The sequence below is a fragment of the Rhinoderma darwinii genome, chromosome 8 (assembly GCF_050947455.1).
Source record: "Rhinoderma darwinii isolate aRhiDar2 chromosome 8, aRhiDar2.hap1, whole genome shotgun sequence".
In the NCBI taxonomy this organism is placed as follows: Eukaryota; Metazoa; Chordata; class Amphibia; order Anura; family Rhinodermatidae; genus Rhinoderma; species Rhinoderma darwinii.
The window spans coordinates 44,217,739-44,232,623 of NC_134694.1; the positions used below are offsets into that span (position 1 = coordinate 44,217,739).

Here is a 14,885-nt window from a genome sequence, read left to right on the forward strand (position 1 = left end):
GATGTACGCACATAATACACGCCCACTTGGACTTTTACTTTTAAACACACCCACTTGGACTTTTGCAAGCCTCATTTGCATAACTACAAAAATGGTCATAACTTGGCCAAAAATGCTCGTTTTTAAAAAATAAAAACGTTACTGTAATCTACATTGCAGCGCCTATCTGCTGCAATAGCAGATAGGGGTTGCAAAATCTGGTGACAGAGCCTCTTTAAGTAGTGCGGCCATGGCTCTGGCTGGAGCACTCATGACTTCCTATGAGAGTCTTACCAACCTCTTATATAGGTTTAAATCTTCGTGTCGGGCGCCATTACCGTTAAAAACTATTGCGAATGCCTGGAAAAAGGCACAGTTCTTACTAAAAGATACTGCGGATTCTTCCGTTTCCCCTAGGACTCCGCTATGGAACAATCCATGGTTGCCTCACCTGATGTCCCTGCCGGGAGCGATGATGTGGGCGGGGGTAGGGGTTCGATTTTTATTTTTATTTTTTTTATTTCTTTAGGCCAAATATACTCTGTGGACAGGTGGGTTTGTTTCCTTCTCTGAGCAAGAGGAGAGGTTTGGGGTCTCGAGGAAGGTGTTTTATCATTATCTCCAGTTGAGACATGCTTGCTCGGTTCAGTTTGGATCTGTCACGCCAGCTTTAGGGTTTTCCGGATTGGAGGACCTGCTCGGCACCCCAGACCTTCCTAAGACCCTTACTCAGACGTATGCCCTGTTGCTGTCCTCTGTAAAACGTCCCTTTGATAAGGCGTATCTGGGGTGGAAGAGAGAGATCCCTGATTTGTCAGAGGAGGAGTGGAGGGAGGTGGAGCTTTCCTTCTTTGATTCAGTAGTTAGTGCTCGAGATTTTTTTTAATACAATCGCGGTTTCTACACAGAATTTACTATACTCCGGTTAGACTCCAGAGAATTGGGGCCTCTCGGTCGGACAACTGTTAGGTGTCCGTCGGATGTTGGCACGTACCTCCACTGTGTATGGTCCTGTCCTAGGATTTCACTATTCTGGTCAAGGGTTGTAGAGTGTCTGCATGATAACTTTGAGTTTCCCCGGGTTATCTCCCCTCAGGTGTGCCTCTTGGGCATTATGAAATGAGTTAGTACAAGGCTATTATGACAAATTCTTTTTACGATTTTGTTTTGTTCTGTGCGCGGAAGGTTATAATTATGGAATGGAAGGCCACGGTATGTCCTAATATAGAACATTGGTTGCAATTGGTAAATAAGTATATACCGTTATATCAGAAGTTATACATTAGCAGAGGGTGTCATGACAAATTTGGGAAGATATGGGCTAGATGGATGGAGATTTCGGACTCTGCTGTTTGATCGACAGGTGTGACTGGTTGTCTGTCTTGTCTGTTTTGGCAATAATGATGGTCAAATGGTGATCCTGTTTTCTTTGCAATACACTTATATGCACCTGTGATCCGTTAAGTTTTCATGCTGGCATTTGCATTGTAACTGTATCTTTCTCTGATTGTTATTGCCGACTAGTTTGGTTGGTCAGTATGCGATGTATGTTTTTGTGCGCAATTTTGCACTTTTGTACATTGTATTTTGAGAAAAAGTTAATAAAGAATACCTTTTAAAAAAAAAAAGAGCTGGTGCTCAGAAAATGCTATAGAATTGCTGTAAGACTTATAATATTTAATGACCCAAATTCCAGAAAGTAAATTGTTGATATGAAGTCATTAATAATGGTACAATCCATTGTAGGATGGGATTCAATTATACAAGAATATAAAAGCTTGTTGGTTTTTATAAAGTCCCTGTGTATCAGTAATATCAGTATTTTAATATTGATGCTTCTTTGTAGGACTAATAATGAATATGTGCTTTAATTATTTTCATAGAATGTGGTCAAACTCATGAGAGGTCTTCTTCAGTGTATGATGAGACAAGTAAGTACCGGCTAGAACAGTAACAGAAGCATGTCGAGCAAAAAATATCTTCATCCAAAATCATAAAAAACAAAATTATGTGCAAGTGGCACACACTTTCTCCTAAGCGTTAAACTGGCTATACACTTAAAGAAGTTTGCCAAACCAGACAATTTAGTTGAGATCAGCTGACAATTCTCTCTGTAAAAGTCTTTCATGGCTTTGCCACAATGTGGAGGGGCAAAAAGGGATTAGGCATGTTGGATTTAAATATGACTGCTCCTTTTTCCCAGGAGAGATTAGTCCCTGCCAGAGAGGTCTGACAGACCTTATAAGAAGTCAATGGGATATCTCAGGATTTGTTGGGATTCGTTTGAAAAATGGCTCCCTTAAAAACAGCTGCTATCGTTTTACAGTTGCAGAATACACTGATATTGAGCATTACTATTTATGGAACCTGCCAAATCAGAATCTGTAAGGCTTCTGTTTCTATTTCCCAGGCTGCATATTCTGATATTCTTATACTGTTCTGAGCTTTTTGCTTCTTCTACTATCCTGGTTAGTCCAGTTTGCTCTTTTCTCTCAAAACAGTGGGGGACATTTTTGTAGAAAATTACATTTGTTTTGGTGATATGACACATGTAATAGCCTTAATTTCATAAAACAAAAGTTGATATATACAGTGGATATATATATATATATATATATATATATATATATATATATATTATATGCTTTTTCTTTTTTTTTTTATTGCTCATTACGTGACCATACACATAGGAAAGCTGTTCTTTCTTCAAACTCCACCATAAATGTACCCTCTGCCAAATGTGCATGTTTGTTTTAATGGGGAGAGTTTCCTGACAGTGGCTAAATTCTTGCAGGGTCAAAGGATCGATCATGTTAAAATTCAACATGCTCGATCCCGCTATCCTCAACATGTTCTGTCGGAGACCGTTAGGAGGCCCCCACACATGAGACGGTTGGACGATATCTCTAGGTTCGGATTACTTTTTTTTTTTTTAAATCTTGTATATGGCCAGCTTTATATCAGACTAATGCCCTGATACTATACATTATATAGGATCAGGGCAGCATAAATCACATGTCTACCCCTAATTCTATTATGATAGCTCAGTATTTTTTCAAAAGAACAAACACACGCACCCTCACTCACTGTATATGTGTGTTTGCGTATTTACATATTGTACATGTAACTCTGACATTTTCAATTGTGTCCTTTTTTTATTTAGGTATCCAAAGTTGAAGAATTTAAATACAGTCAGAGCATGAGGGATTGCCTACATGCCAAGTATAACACATGTACTTGTGCCACTGTAGTAGGAGATGACCAGTGGGGTCACTTGCAGCTTGATGCTACCTCCATTTACTTGCTGTTCCTGGCACAAATGACAACATCTGGTATTCTATTTTTTTTATCTATAATTTCGCTTAATTTACTGAATTGCAGATTTGCTTATTTCCTAGTGAGCTCAAAAGCACAATGCCAAGCTCGGTTATTGTCGCTTAAGGTAGCCATACACATACCGGTCGTCTATCTAATATATATGGCGATGTCCCGACTCCTTCGATGGTAGATTTCAACATGCCCGTTCCTTTTGTTAGTAAGAAGATAAACCCGTGCTTGAGGTGTCTGGCATAGGCTTACTCTCTTCTCCGTAATGAGAACACATGCACACTCGGCCGAGTGTGCATGTGTATAGGGGGAGGAATAGTTGTCCGCTGTAGGAGCATTCGTCCAACATCGATCTAAAGTGTGTGGCCAGTTTTACTTTAGAGTAGCAGATTCTCAGTTTACAGAATGATAGTGGAGTACATCAAGGTCAAATCTGTGTTCATATAAATGCTGCTATGCATGTAGATTTTTCCTAAAATGAAAATTTTTTGCTAAATGAAGTAATTCTATTTCTGATAAAAAAAAAAAAAAAAAAAAGTTTTGTGTCATAACTGCATGTATCCCAAAAATAGTGTGTTAATGAAGAATGCAACAAGATGAAGGATCTTGTAACTCAATAGCCCATCAGAAGTAATTAATTGCCCATTTAGTCTGCCCAGCCATAGCCCTACCAGCTCCTGTATATATCCTGAACGTTGGTATTATTTTTTATGTATTAATATTTTTTAACGGGCATGAATATTTAATTTTAATCCACACAGCTTGCCTCTTAGACCTTATTGCATCACTATGGTTTTTTTTCAAGGTCTCCACATAATCTACACATTGGATGAAGTGAACTTTATACAGAATTTGGTGTTTTACATAGAAGCAGCATATAAAACGGCTGTAAGTTGGAGAGCACAATTTACACAGATTAACTGATTATATACTTAGGATGCTATGTAACGTTGCATGGTTTTTCTGTAGGATTTTGGAATGTGGGAACGTGGTGACAAAACAAACCAGGGCATCGCTGAGCTAAATGCCAGCTCTGTTGGAATGGCCAAGGTAAACCGGTTTGAAAACGTAAATAGTTTGGCTTTATAACTTAGTCTCTCATTCTCTGTCCCTCTCATGGTTCCCCTTCTTACTTTTTAAAGGGTAAATAAACTTTCAAAAAACTTCTGACATGTCATAGTGACATGTCAGATGTTTAGTTCGGTGGGGGTCTGAGACCCCCAGCGATCGCTTAAACAAAGTGGTAGAAGCGCTCGGGTGAGCGTGGAGCCACTTTTGTTTCTCATCGGCTTTTCTTGGAAAGTCAAGCAGTTAGTGTACGGGCTCAAACACAGGGGACCGCTTCTGCCACTTTGTTTTAGCGATCAGTGGAGATTTCAGTGCACAGACCCCCACCGATCAAAGCTTTTGACATGTCAGAAGTTTTTTGAAAGTTTAGTTACTCTTTAAGTGTATAGGTTTCCTAACAGTTTGTGTTATATAATTTTTTTTTATAATTTTCACTTTGATTCGACTTCATTACAGGCTGCCCTTGAGACACTAGATGAATTGAATTTGTTTGGCGCTAAAGGTGGTCCTCAGTCAGTTATACATGTGTTGTCAGATGAGATTCAGCATTGTCAGGTACAATAATTGGTATTGCCCTTGATCCTTGCAGTTTTCTGATTGTATAGTAACTATTTATTTCTTTCCTACTAGTCTATTCTGCAGTCGATGCTTCCAAGAGCCTCTACATCAAAGGAGATCGATGCTGGAGTCCTTTCTGTCATTTCATTTCCAGCCTTTGCAGTGGAGGATCCTCATCTGGTTCAAATTACCAAGCAGGAAATAATCGACAAATTACAGGTGAAGTATAACCTAAGAATAAATGTCTTGCCTAATCAAATTCTTAACTGTACATCGATCAGTCTATAGCCATGATGGATTTGTTATGGATTTTCGGCACTGATTCAAAAGTACAGTACTATACATGTAAATAGGGTTTACAAAAACGCAGTTAGATGTAGCAGATTTTTAAACCCATGTGTCTATTATGTTGTGGTTCTTGACCACAGTTTTTACAATTTGCGATACAGAGAGTGCTATCTGTGGCAAATCTGCAGCAAAAGCCATTCGTTGTGGATTTGCCACTGATTCGTAGAAAAATTCACAGCGGATTTTTCTCGCTCGTGTCATTGGGGGATACATAGGACTGTGGGTAAATGCTACGGCCACTAGGAGGTGGACAATAAGCCAATAGTGTCAGCTTAATGTCTGCAGGAGGGTGTATAGGAGGAGCTAATTAGTTTTAGCTCAGTGTCTGTAGGAGGTATACCTCCCTGCTTTATGCAGGTGCTTTTGCTTTATCTTCATTATTATTCTTACTCTTCCATCATACTGTGACCCCCCCCCCCCCCCCCGTCCTCCCTAAAGACAAAGCGGAAAAGACCAACCTATCTCCTATGTTAATCGCCAGCATTGGGGTCACCCAGTGATTCGGTCTGCTCCCCTAAGGCTTTCTTACGACAGGATGAGACACGATAAAGGGGTGATTTATGCTGGTTCTCCAGGGGAGGTGAAGGGAAGAGGATCAAGACAGGGTAAGAATGCCACACTAAGTGAGTATGTACCAATTTTCAATGCGGTCAGTGTGATTAGCTCTCTCCTACCTGCCTAGCCAGAGACTGCCATACACTGCTTGTCCTCACCCTGAGTTGGTCACCAGCCCAGTCCATGATGAGCATCCTTGGCCATCTGTTTGACCACAACCTTCCTACGAGGTTGTCTACTGTGCTTAGAAGGTTTTAAACCCCTTCACCTATGACAGCACCCCTGGAGAGACATCCCATTCGCTGGACAGGAAGCCTGACAATTTAAAAAAGGACACACCTCTCCACACACCCAGTCATGTTTCCTGTCCTCCGGATGGGATTGTCCTGATAGCAAGACACTCTCCCCAGGATTGCAGACCCTCCAGCAGGTACCTTTTGTGCCTGGAGATGTTCTGAGAGTATAAGTCTCTTAGGGAGCAACCCATAGTCTGGGGCTCGTATCTCACTCCTCTCCCGGTCACCGCTTCCCTCTACGGAGGTGGAAGATTCCCGCCACGGGTGGGGTCTCATCTGGGGGGAGACGCTCTTCTGGGTCAGGCCTGGCTCTGGTTACAGGCAGACAGCCAGGTCTCCTGACCAAGCGTTCGGCCGCTTCTGGCGCACTGCTTTGACCACTTCCGGTCGCGGCGCACGTTACTTTCGGTGGGAAGGACGCGCGAACGTCCCAGGAAGCGGTGCTACGGCGGCCCATGTGGGGAGGAGGGGCTACAGCGCGTCGTGGCCTGGGAGCCTCCCCAGCCAATCCTAGGCCTATTTCTAGGTCTGGACCAGAACGGCTCCTTCAGCAAAGCAACCAGCATGGAATCTCCAGGAGAAGTAGCAGGACGCATAGAATGACCTGAGCGATCAGACCCAGGAAGGTCCTCCAGTCTGGTACTTAGACGGCATGGGATCTTCTAGGAAACATGGTAGGACAGACCTTTTGTTCATATTATTAACTCTGTCCTTCCTTGTATATTGCATCTTTTCCTAGGTCAGAGAGGGTCACAGGAAAAAAGTGGACAAGGCTCGCAACAAAGAATGTGCCGTGTGTAGTAGGAAGCTGGCAGCCTCTTATCAAAAACGGTTATGCCAACCTTGTTTGGATAAGATCCTGGCAGAAGGATCCCCTAGCCTTGCCTCTAGCATAAGGGATATAGTACGTACAGAGGTTAAGAGCTCCCTTAGATCCCTCAGAAGGAATCATGATCATCCTAGCACCTCGTCTGGCAAGTCCTAGACGTTTCTAATTCCTCTAGCGAAGAGGAGTGGTTTGAGGAAGAAGGGGAGCTGGGCTCCTCTGAGTCCTCTAACGAGGATGGGGGAGGGAAGAACTTGTTCCAAGCAGAGGACGTGGACCAACTCCTTAAGGCAATCCGGGCCACGATTAATATCGATGACCCCAAGGAACCCCGGTCGAACAGAACTTTTCCTGTTCACAGGAATATATCCAGCCTCATTAAGAGGGAATGGAAGAACCCTGACAGGAAATTAGGCATTCCCAAGATTTTAAAGAGAAAATATCCCTTTGAGGAGGGCTTAAGTAAGGTCTGGGATAGCTTTCCCAGACTGGATGCCCCAGTACAGGGAGCTGGAGGCGGTACTTCAGTCAATAAGGAGCACAATCCCTATACTTTCTGGAAAGAGAGTAAAGGTTTTTTTAGACAACACGACTGCAGTATCATACATAAACCAACAGGGAGGTACAAGATCAGGGCTTCTGATGAAGTTAGCTACAGAGATCTTTTCCCTAGCCGAACTATATCCATCGTCCCTTTCAGCTGTCCATCTAAGGGGAAGGCAGAAGACAGTTGCTGCAGTCGGAGTGGTCCCTGAATTGGGTCGTCTTCCAGATGACTGTGGCCAGGTGGGGGAATCCTTCCATAGACCTGTTCGCTACCAGGGAGAACAGGAAGGTGCCCAGATTCTTTTCCCTAGATCCCCAGGAAGATCCACTAGCAGTAGATGCTCTCTCTCAGAGTTGGAGCCTGGAACAAGGCTATGCCTTTCCCCCTCTCTGTCTACTTCCGAGGGTTTTAAAAAAGATCAGAGAAGACCGAGCCTCTGTGATTCTGATCGCTCCATTTTGGCCAAAGAGGCCGTGGTTCACCTGGTAGAGGAAGTTGTCCATAACCCAACCATGGATCCTTCCAGACAGACTAGATTTCCTGTCCCAGGGCCCAGTAGTTCATCCAGACATCTCCAGGCTGCATTTTACAGCATGGAGACAGAGTGTAAACCTCAGGAAAAGATATCTCTGAGACGGTCATCTCTACTTTAATGTCAAGTAGGAAGCAGGTTACCTCCAAGATATATTTAAGGGTCTGGAAAGCTTTTCTCTCCTTTTCAGGTATTGATATAGATCCATTAGCAGATCCAGATTTTCCCCTGATTTTAGACTTTCTTCAGGCAGGGCTAGACAAAGGCCTCAAGCCCAGTACTTTAGGGCAGAAATCTGTAATTTTTTTAAACTCCTTTTATGATTCCAGATTAGCAGAACACCCCTGGATTAGAAGGTTCCTGATTGCGGCCTCCAGGATAAGACCCCAAATAAGGTCTTCAGTTCCACCTTGGGACTAAAATTTAGTCCTTACTGCCTTGATGGGCTCATCCTTTGAACTTTTGGACTCCCTGTCCATTACGTTTCGCACTCTAAAAATGACTTTTTTACGTGCAGTTACCACTGCACGAAGGGTAAGTGAGATTCAGGCCCTCTCTGCTTTTCCCCCTTACACTTTATTATTGGACGATAGGGTAATCATAAAAACCTTACCAGGTTTTTTGCCAAAGGTAATTTCCCCTTTTCATCAGGACCAGGAGATTATTCTTCCCTCCTTTTGTGACTCCCTGAAAGATCCGAGGGAACAGGAGTTTAATTGTTTAGATGTAAGGAGATGCGTAGTGCACTACCTGGACGTCACGAAGGACTGGAGGTCTTCAGAGAATCTCCTTATTCAGTTCCAGAGTCCAAATAGGGGTTCGGCAGCTAGCAGACGACAATAGCACGGTGGATTAAACAAGCCATACACTTGGCCTATGTGGGCCAGAACACAAATCCCCCAGAGTTCTTTGGAGCTCATTCCACCAGAGCTGTAGCTACTTCTTGGGCTGAAAGAGCCAACACATCTCTAGACCAGATTTGCAGGGCGGCTACATGGAGTTCACCCCACACCTTTATTAAGCATTCTAAATTACAGTTGCATTCAGTCACTGACTTAGTCTTTGGTAAGAAAGTCCTACAAGCTGTAGTCCCACCCTAAAACTAGGGTCCTATTTTACATCTCCAGGGGTGCTGTCATAGGTGAAGGGGTAAAAGATGGATTACTTACCGGTAATCTGTTTTTCATGAACCTTTGACAGCACCCCCTAGTTCCCCCCCCCTTCAGTAAACTTTTTTGATATCTGTTGTATATAGTATATATATGTCTATAAATATATGGCAAAAAAAAAGAAATATGATTAATAAAAGTGGCTGTGTGTCCATACACACCCAGTGTATATATGAATTAAAGATAACTAATTCTCATCCTGAGTTCTTTCTAAGGACTGGGTGTATGGAGAGGTGTGTCCTTTTTTATATTGTCAGGCTTCCTGTCCAGCGAATGGGATGTCTCTCCTGGGGTGCTGCCATAGATTCATGAAAAACAGATTATCGGTAAGTAATCCATATTTTTCTTTTGGCCTAGGTCAGTAAAGCAAAATAGAATGGGCCCGTCACTTTACCCAAGGTATCGTGTTCAGAGTTGACCTGGCACACCAATTTACCTATGTGGTTAAATATTTATGCAAAGCTTCACTAGACTCAGCACGCTCTACGGCACTTTCCGTGTTGATCTGATGTGCTTTTAGATTTAATCCTTGGGCAGCTGATCCGACCTCCTAGCACTCTCACTGGACTCCTGTTCTCTGGCTCCAGTCTCTCTTGTCCACATTTGAATGGAATGATTTCTTAGGCTATTAACTGCAAGAACTTGCACTTGCCTCAAAAAGAACCTGGCGTTCAGGTCCTCCCAGAAAGTCGGAGCCTCATTTTCAATTCTTTCGTCTCTTCACCATCCCCTATTCAACAGGAAAGCTGGCGCATTGTAAGTAGGAAACCAGGCTTCAAGCCACAACCCTCCTCAAATTTGTTTCCATGCCCCTAGACATTTTCTCCTGTCGGCTCCCCCGAGTAACCCCCTCCAGGGCTTCTTTCACAACTTAGTCTCTTTGCGAACAGGAACAATTACATCTTGAGAGAGAAGCGGTTCCAGGATTTTTACTCTAACCTTTTCCTGGTCCCAAAGAAGGATGGGTTTGTCTGCCCCACCCTGGACCTGAAGCACCCTAATCAGTTTATCTGGTTGCGACACTTTCTGATATAATTCCTGAGGTCCATGATCGAATAGAGTTTCCTCTGTGGATATCAAGGACGCATCTCCACATCCTGATTTGTCTGGCACAGCAGTAATGCCTGAGAATTGCAGTCCAGTCCGAGCATTATTAATTAATGGCTTTTCCCTGCATCCTGGCTATTGCACTTTATATTTTCATGACTCTACTCTCCAGTCCAGGGAACTCCTCTATCTGGATGAAATCAAAAGCCTGGATATCCACCAAATCTCCCTGGGCGCTCTTGCCTGCTTCAGCTGGATGATAAATCACTAGAATCCTGTCTCACACCATCCAGACAGATCACCTTTTCGACCTACGGTTTGGGTTTTGCTTCCCCATGACAAACTATCTTTTCTTCAGAGGAACATCTGGGCTCCTCTAAAAAAGATGCCTTTTCCCCTCTCCTTCTGCATACGGGTACCAGGGTCCATGGTCTCTACCATAAAGGCCATCCATTTTGCTCATTCCAGGTGATTTTAGCCTACTGGGGTTGGTCCACTGCTTTACTGGATCGTTCTATTCTGCTTCACTGGACGCTGTCTCTCCTTCATTGAACATCCCCCCCTTAGAGGGTGTAACGTCCGCATCCTGCCGACGCCTTCCTCTCCGGAGATGCCAGCACGTGCAGCCGTCTTGTCCCGCAGTGACCACTAGGGTGCGCACGCGAGCCCCGTCCCGGAGTTATAGAGCCAGATCGCACACATGTGTAAGATTGAACTGATTGCTCCCAGATAACCCTGGACTATAAGAAGGGCCCTGCCCCTTCCTTCATTGCCTGAGCGTTGTTGTGTTTTCCCGTGTCAGTCTAGCAAATTGTCCCTTAGTGTTTTCCAGTTCCCAGTGTTCCCGTTTCAACTACCTGTATCCCGTGCTACCTTGTTCCTGTGCCTTAAAGAGCTGGAGTCGTGTTGTACCACCGATCTGTCTGCTGTGTTACACCACGTCATTATGGTGATATGGGCATTCACTTACTGTTTATGTCTGTCTCCCTGGTACTTTGGGACGACAGGATCAGGCAGCGTGTTGTTTACATTCTTGGTGAGTGTGATACTCCTGGCAAGTTTGCCCTTTCTTAATATGGCCACGTAGTTCATGTGTTGCGTGTGTGTCGCTCTGGTCTCCTCCCCCTGACACCGCTTGATGACGCAGTGCCTCTCTGCTGGTCCAGGGTGATGTGAACATGGCGGCCATACGCGTGCACATGGGATGTACCAATAGGATTCTCTAGGTATGCGATTATGCTAGTACGGCATTCACAATATAGTCTGGGCAATCTTGCCCTTTTCCAACATGGCAATGATTGCTTCAGTGTCACGTGAGCGCCGCTATGGTCCCCTCCCCTTGGCGCTGCTTGATGATGCAGTGCCTCTCTGCTGTGCACACATGATGAATTAATAAGGTACTCTGGGCTCATATGCTTGAGTGTTCATTTACTTCACCTGTATGTGCAGGAATGTCATCCTTTGATTGGAGTATGTGATAGCGTTCCCTCCTATATATACTCATGACTCCTCACTTACCATTACCCCTTGAAAAGCTGACGGCGAAACGTACGTTGGGGTGTCTTGGTGTGGTCTGTGGTTGACTCGATTAGGGGCAGACATGCAGAATATGGGTTGGTATTTGACATGGATCTGATCCTGAATTTATATATTTTTTTTATATCTTGGATCCGTCTCTCTGACACTCATTTGTATTTTTTTTGTCCAGTGTGTACATATTTAGTATACTGTTAACTGTTGAGGTATTCTTGTACGGTATTGTTAATACCTTGACAATACACTGTTTGATTCCATGGATGTATAATATGATACATTTGTTGCTCCTAGATACCACTACCACATTTTTATTATGTGTTGTTTTATATTGTATGTGATGGTCTATGTATGTTTTTAAATATTTTCCAAATAAAGATATTTTTTTTATATTGGTTAGTGCTTTACTTGTACTATGGTTATTTACACTTCTAGTATTGTTGTCTATATATGTCTTCATAGGTATACTAAGCGAAAAGTGTTCGCTTCTCCTATACAACCTATACCCACTCATGCAGACTGAGCTAACCATATTATACACAAGGAGTAGGAGCAACTTGTAGAAACCAGATTAAAAAAGCAATAAACCTGAGAAGAAACTGCAAAAAAAATTGACCGGTCAGAACTGAGGGCAAGAAGAGCCCATCTGATCGCTCTAGTAGACGCCTAAAAATAGAAATCAGAACAGGATGGCGGCTGTGTCCCCAAATAAAACCTAAAAGAAAAGGATTTTACGGTGACTAACCCCAAAAAAAAAATCTCCTTTTTTTCTCCGACATCTAAACTCAAACTTCATTTCCGGTTTTATGCTAATACATTTATGTCGTGCACTAATGTTTAAAGGGGTTGTCCACTTTCTGAAAACTGATCACCTATCCACCGGATAGGTCCTCAGTTTATGATTAGTGCGTGTCCGACATCCGGACCCCGTACTCCAGCTGCCTCCGTGTACAGGATGTTTGGAACGGTATGCAGTAGTTAGAGCCGGAAGCAGATGGCTCCGACCACTGCATAGCGGCCGTTAAGCGGAACTGCAGCTCTGCTCCTATTCATGTGAATAGAAGCAGAGCTGCAATATTGCAGCTTGGCTGCTATTCTTTGACCGGAGCCATCTGCTTCTGGCAACCGGAGTACCGGATCGGTATGGGGTCCGGGTGTCGGACACGTTCCGATTTATATACTGATTACCTATTTGGTGGATAGGTAATCAGTTTTCAGGAAGTGGGGAAAACCCCTTTAATGACGGAGTTTGAAATTGTGTTAACTCCAAATACAAAACTTGCCTTCTTACATAGTTAAATTAGTTTGTAAAGTCATACTGATAATTTGGTCTATACTACATCGCATTGCAACTACCTCTGCAATTGATCCATTCACAAAATACAGGACTTTATTTTGCTTAAACAAATTGCTGGGGTCTATTGCAAACAATCTCCAATTGCATTACTATCTCTTGCTGTATTTTCAGGTTATCTTTTTGCTTTGTTTCCTTAGGGACGCCATGGTTGTTGCCGGTTTCTCCGTGATGGTTACCGTACACCAAAAGAGGTATTCAAACAAGATCTGCAGATTAAAATGTTTCCATTAATACAGCATTACATTTTTTGTAAAAGCCAAAAACAAACTTATTTTCTTTATTATTTATTTTATCAGAATATTTTTATATAATAACCCAAAAATCCTAACAATGTACTTAAAGAGGCTCTGTCACCACATTATAAGTGCCCTATCGCCTACATAAGGAGATGGGCGCTATAATGTAGGTGACAATAGTGCTTTTTATTTAGAAAAGTTTTCTATGTTTACCATGTTATTAGCGACTTTAGCTTTATGCTAATTACTTTCTTAATGTAACCTGTCATTTACAGCGTGATCTCGTGAGATTACGCTTGCTCTGCTGTAAGTACCACAGAAATGTTACCGAAGTGTCGGGATTGTGAATAGACATCCCGTCCTGGCTGGAAGGAATGTCTATTCACTGTCTAAACACTTCAGTAACGTTGATGTGTCAGTATAAGACATGACATACTGATCTAGCAGGATCCCTATGTGCTGAGTAAATTAATGAAGAGAAGTGTATGACGCTCATTGGTCAGCGTCATACACTCCTCTGTACATCGCCCACTTGGTCTAAAGTAAAAACACGCCTAGTTGGGCATTAAGAAAGTAATTAGCATAAAGCTAAAATCGCTAATAACGTGGTAGAATTTGATTTGTTTTTCTAAATAAAAAGCACTGCTGTCACCTACATTATAGCGCCGATCTCCTTATGTAGGAGATAGGGCACTTATAATGTGGTGACAGAGCCTCTTTAAAATAAAATTACAAAAGTAAAGTTCCTAGGTTCTCTAAAAAAAAAACCTGGGGCATCTTGATTACTTGACGTAGTTTAAAGCTGATTACACTATTAACCCCCCCCCCCCCGACTGTTGTGGGAAGCTTGCCAGCGTTAAAGTTGTACAGTGGGTGCAGTTCGTGTCCAGCAATTCAACTAATTATTACTGTGGGAAAATTTGTGTATTGCTTTTATGTGTGCATGTGATCTCACCAAAACGCTCAATAGGACACATAATCTACTTTCTCGTTCGGTTCATTGTGAGCACAGACTGAGGGTATATGCTATTGCCACTAGGAGGCTTGAAACTAGAAGATGAAAAAGTGGCCCCTCCTACAGGATATACCTTTCCTAAAAACACTGAGTTATTCAGTCTTCGTTTAGTCCCCCTGTTGCCCCCTCCAAGGCAGGTGCACAGTCTCATGTCTCAAATTTGTCATTGTCCACCTGCCTACGAGAACAAGTGGGAAAAGAGCGTCAGTTCCTCTGTCACCCACCAGTTTAAGGAGCACCTTGCACAATTTCTCCCACCAGTGTCTCTCCTTACTAAAGGGTGGACCACTGAGTGGGGAAGGGGGATTCTGCTGAAATGGAGAAGGATGGAAACCTGGAGGGTGAATGTTATAGCCCCCCGGGTCCTCCGTTTGTGTTCAGCTCCAAACGAAGACACTACGCTGGACTGGGCACTTTTTTAGGGCTGGGCCGGTCATTAACGCTTAATATTCGTCATTCCAGCTGGCATGCAGCAGGCGGTGCCATTTTTAA

At 43.1% G+C, this 14,885-nt stretch overlaps 1 protein-coding gene across 2 annotated transcripts in view; it reads left to right on the forward strand.

Annotated features, from left to right (window-relative positions):
* Nucleotides 1-14,885, forward strand: part of PHKA1 (phosphorylase kinase regulatory subunit alpha 1) — a 453,374-nt gene that overhangs the window by 100,396 nt on the left and 338,093 nt on the right. For both annotated transcript variants that reach the window (XM_075835632.1, XM_075835633.1), the window contains exons 3-9: nt 1,863-1,910; nt 3,143-3,311; nt 4,112-4,194; nt 4,276-4,356; nt 4,831-4,929; nt 5,005-5,151; nt 13,280-13,333. In XM_075835632.1, coding sequence (XP_075691747.1) covers nt 1,863-1,910; nt 3,143-3,311; nt 4,112-4,194; nt 4,276-4,356; nt 4,831-4,929; nt 5,005-5,151; nt 13,280-13,333 — 681 coding nt within the window. The remainder of the gene's footprint in view (nt 1-1,862; nt 1,911-3,142; nt 3,312-4,111; nt 4,195-4,275; nt 4,357-4,830; nt 4,930-5,004; nt 5,152-13,279; nt 13,334-14,885) is intronic.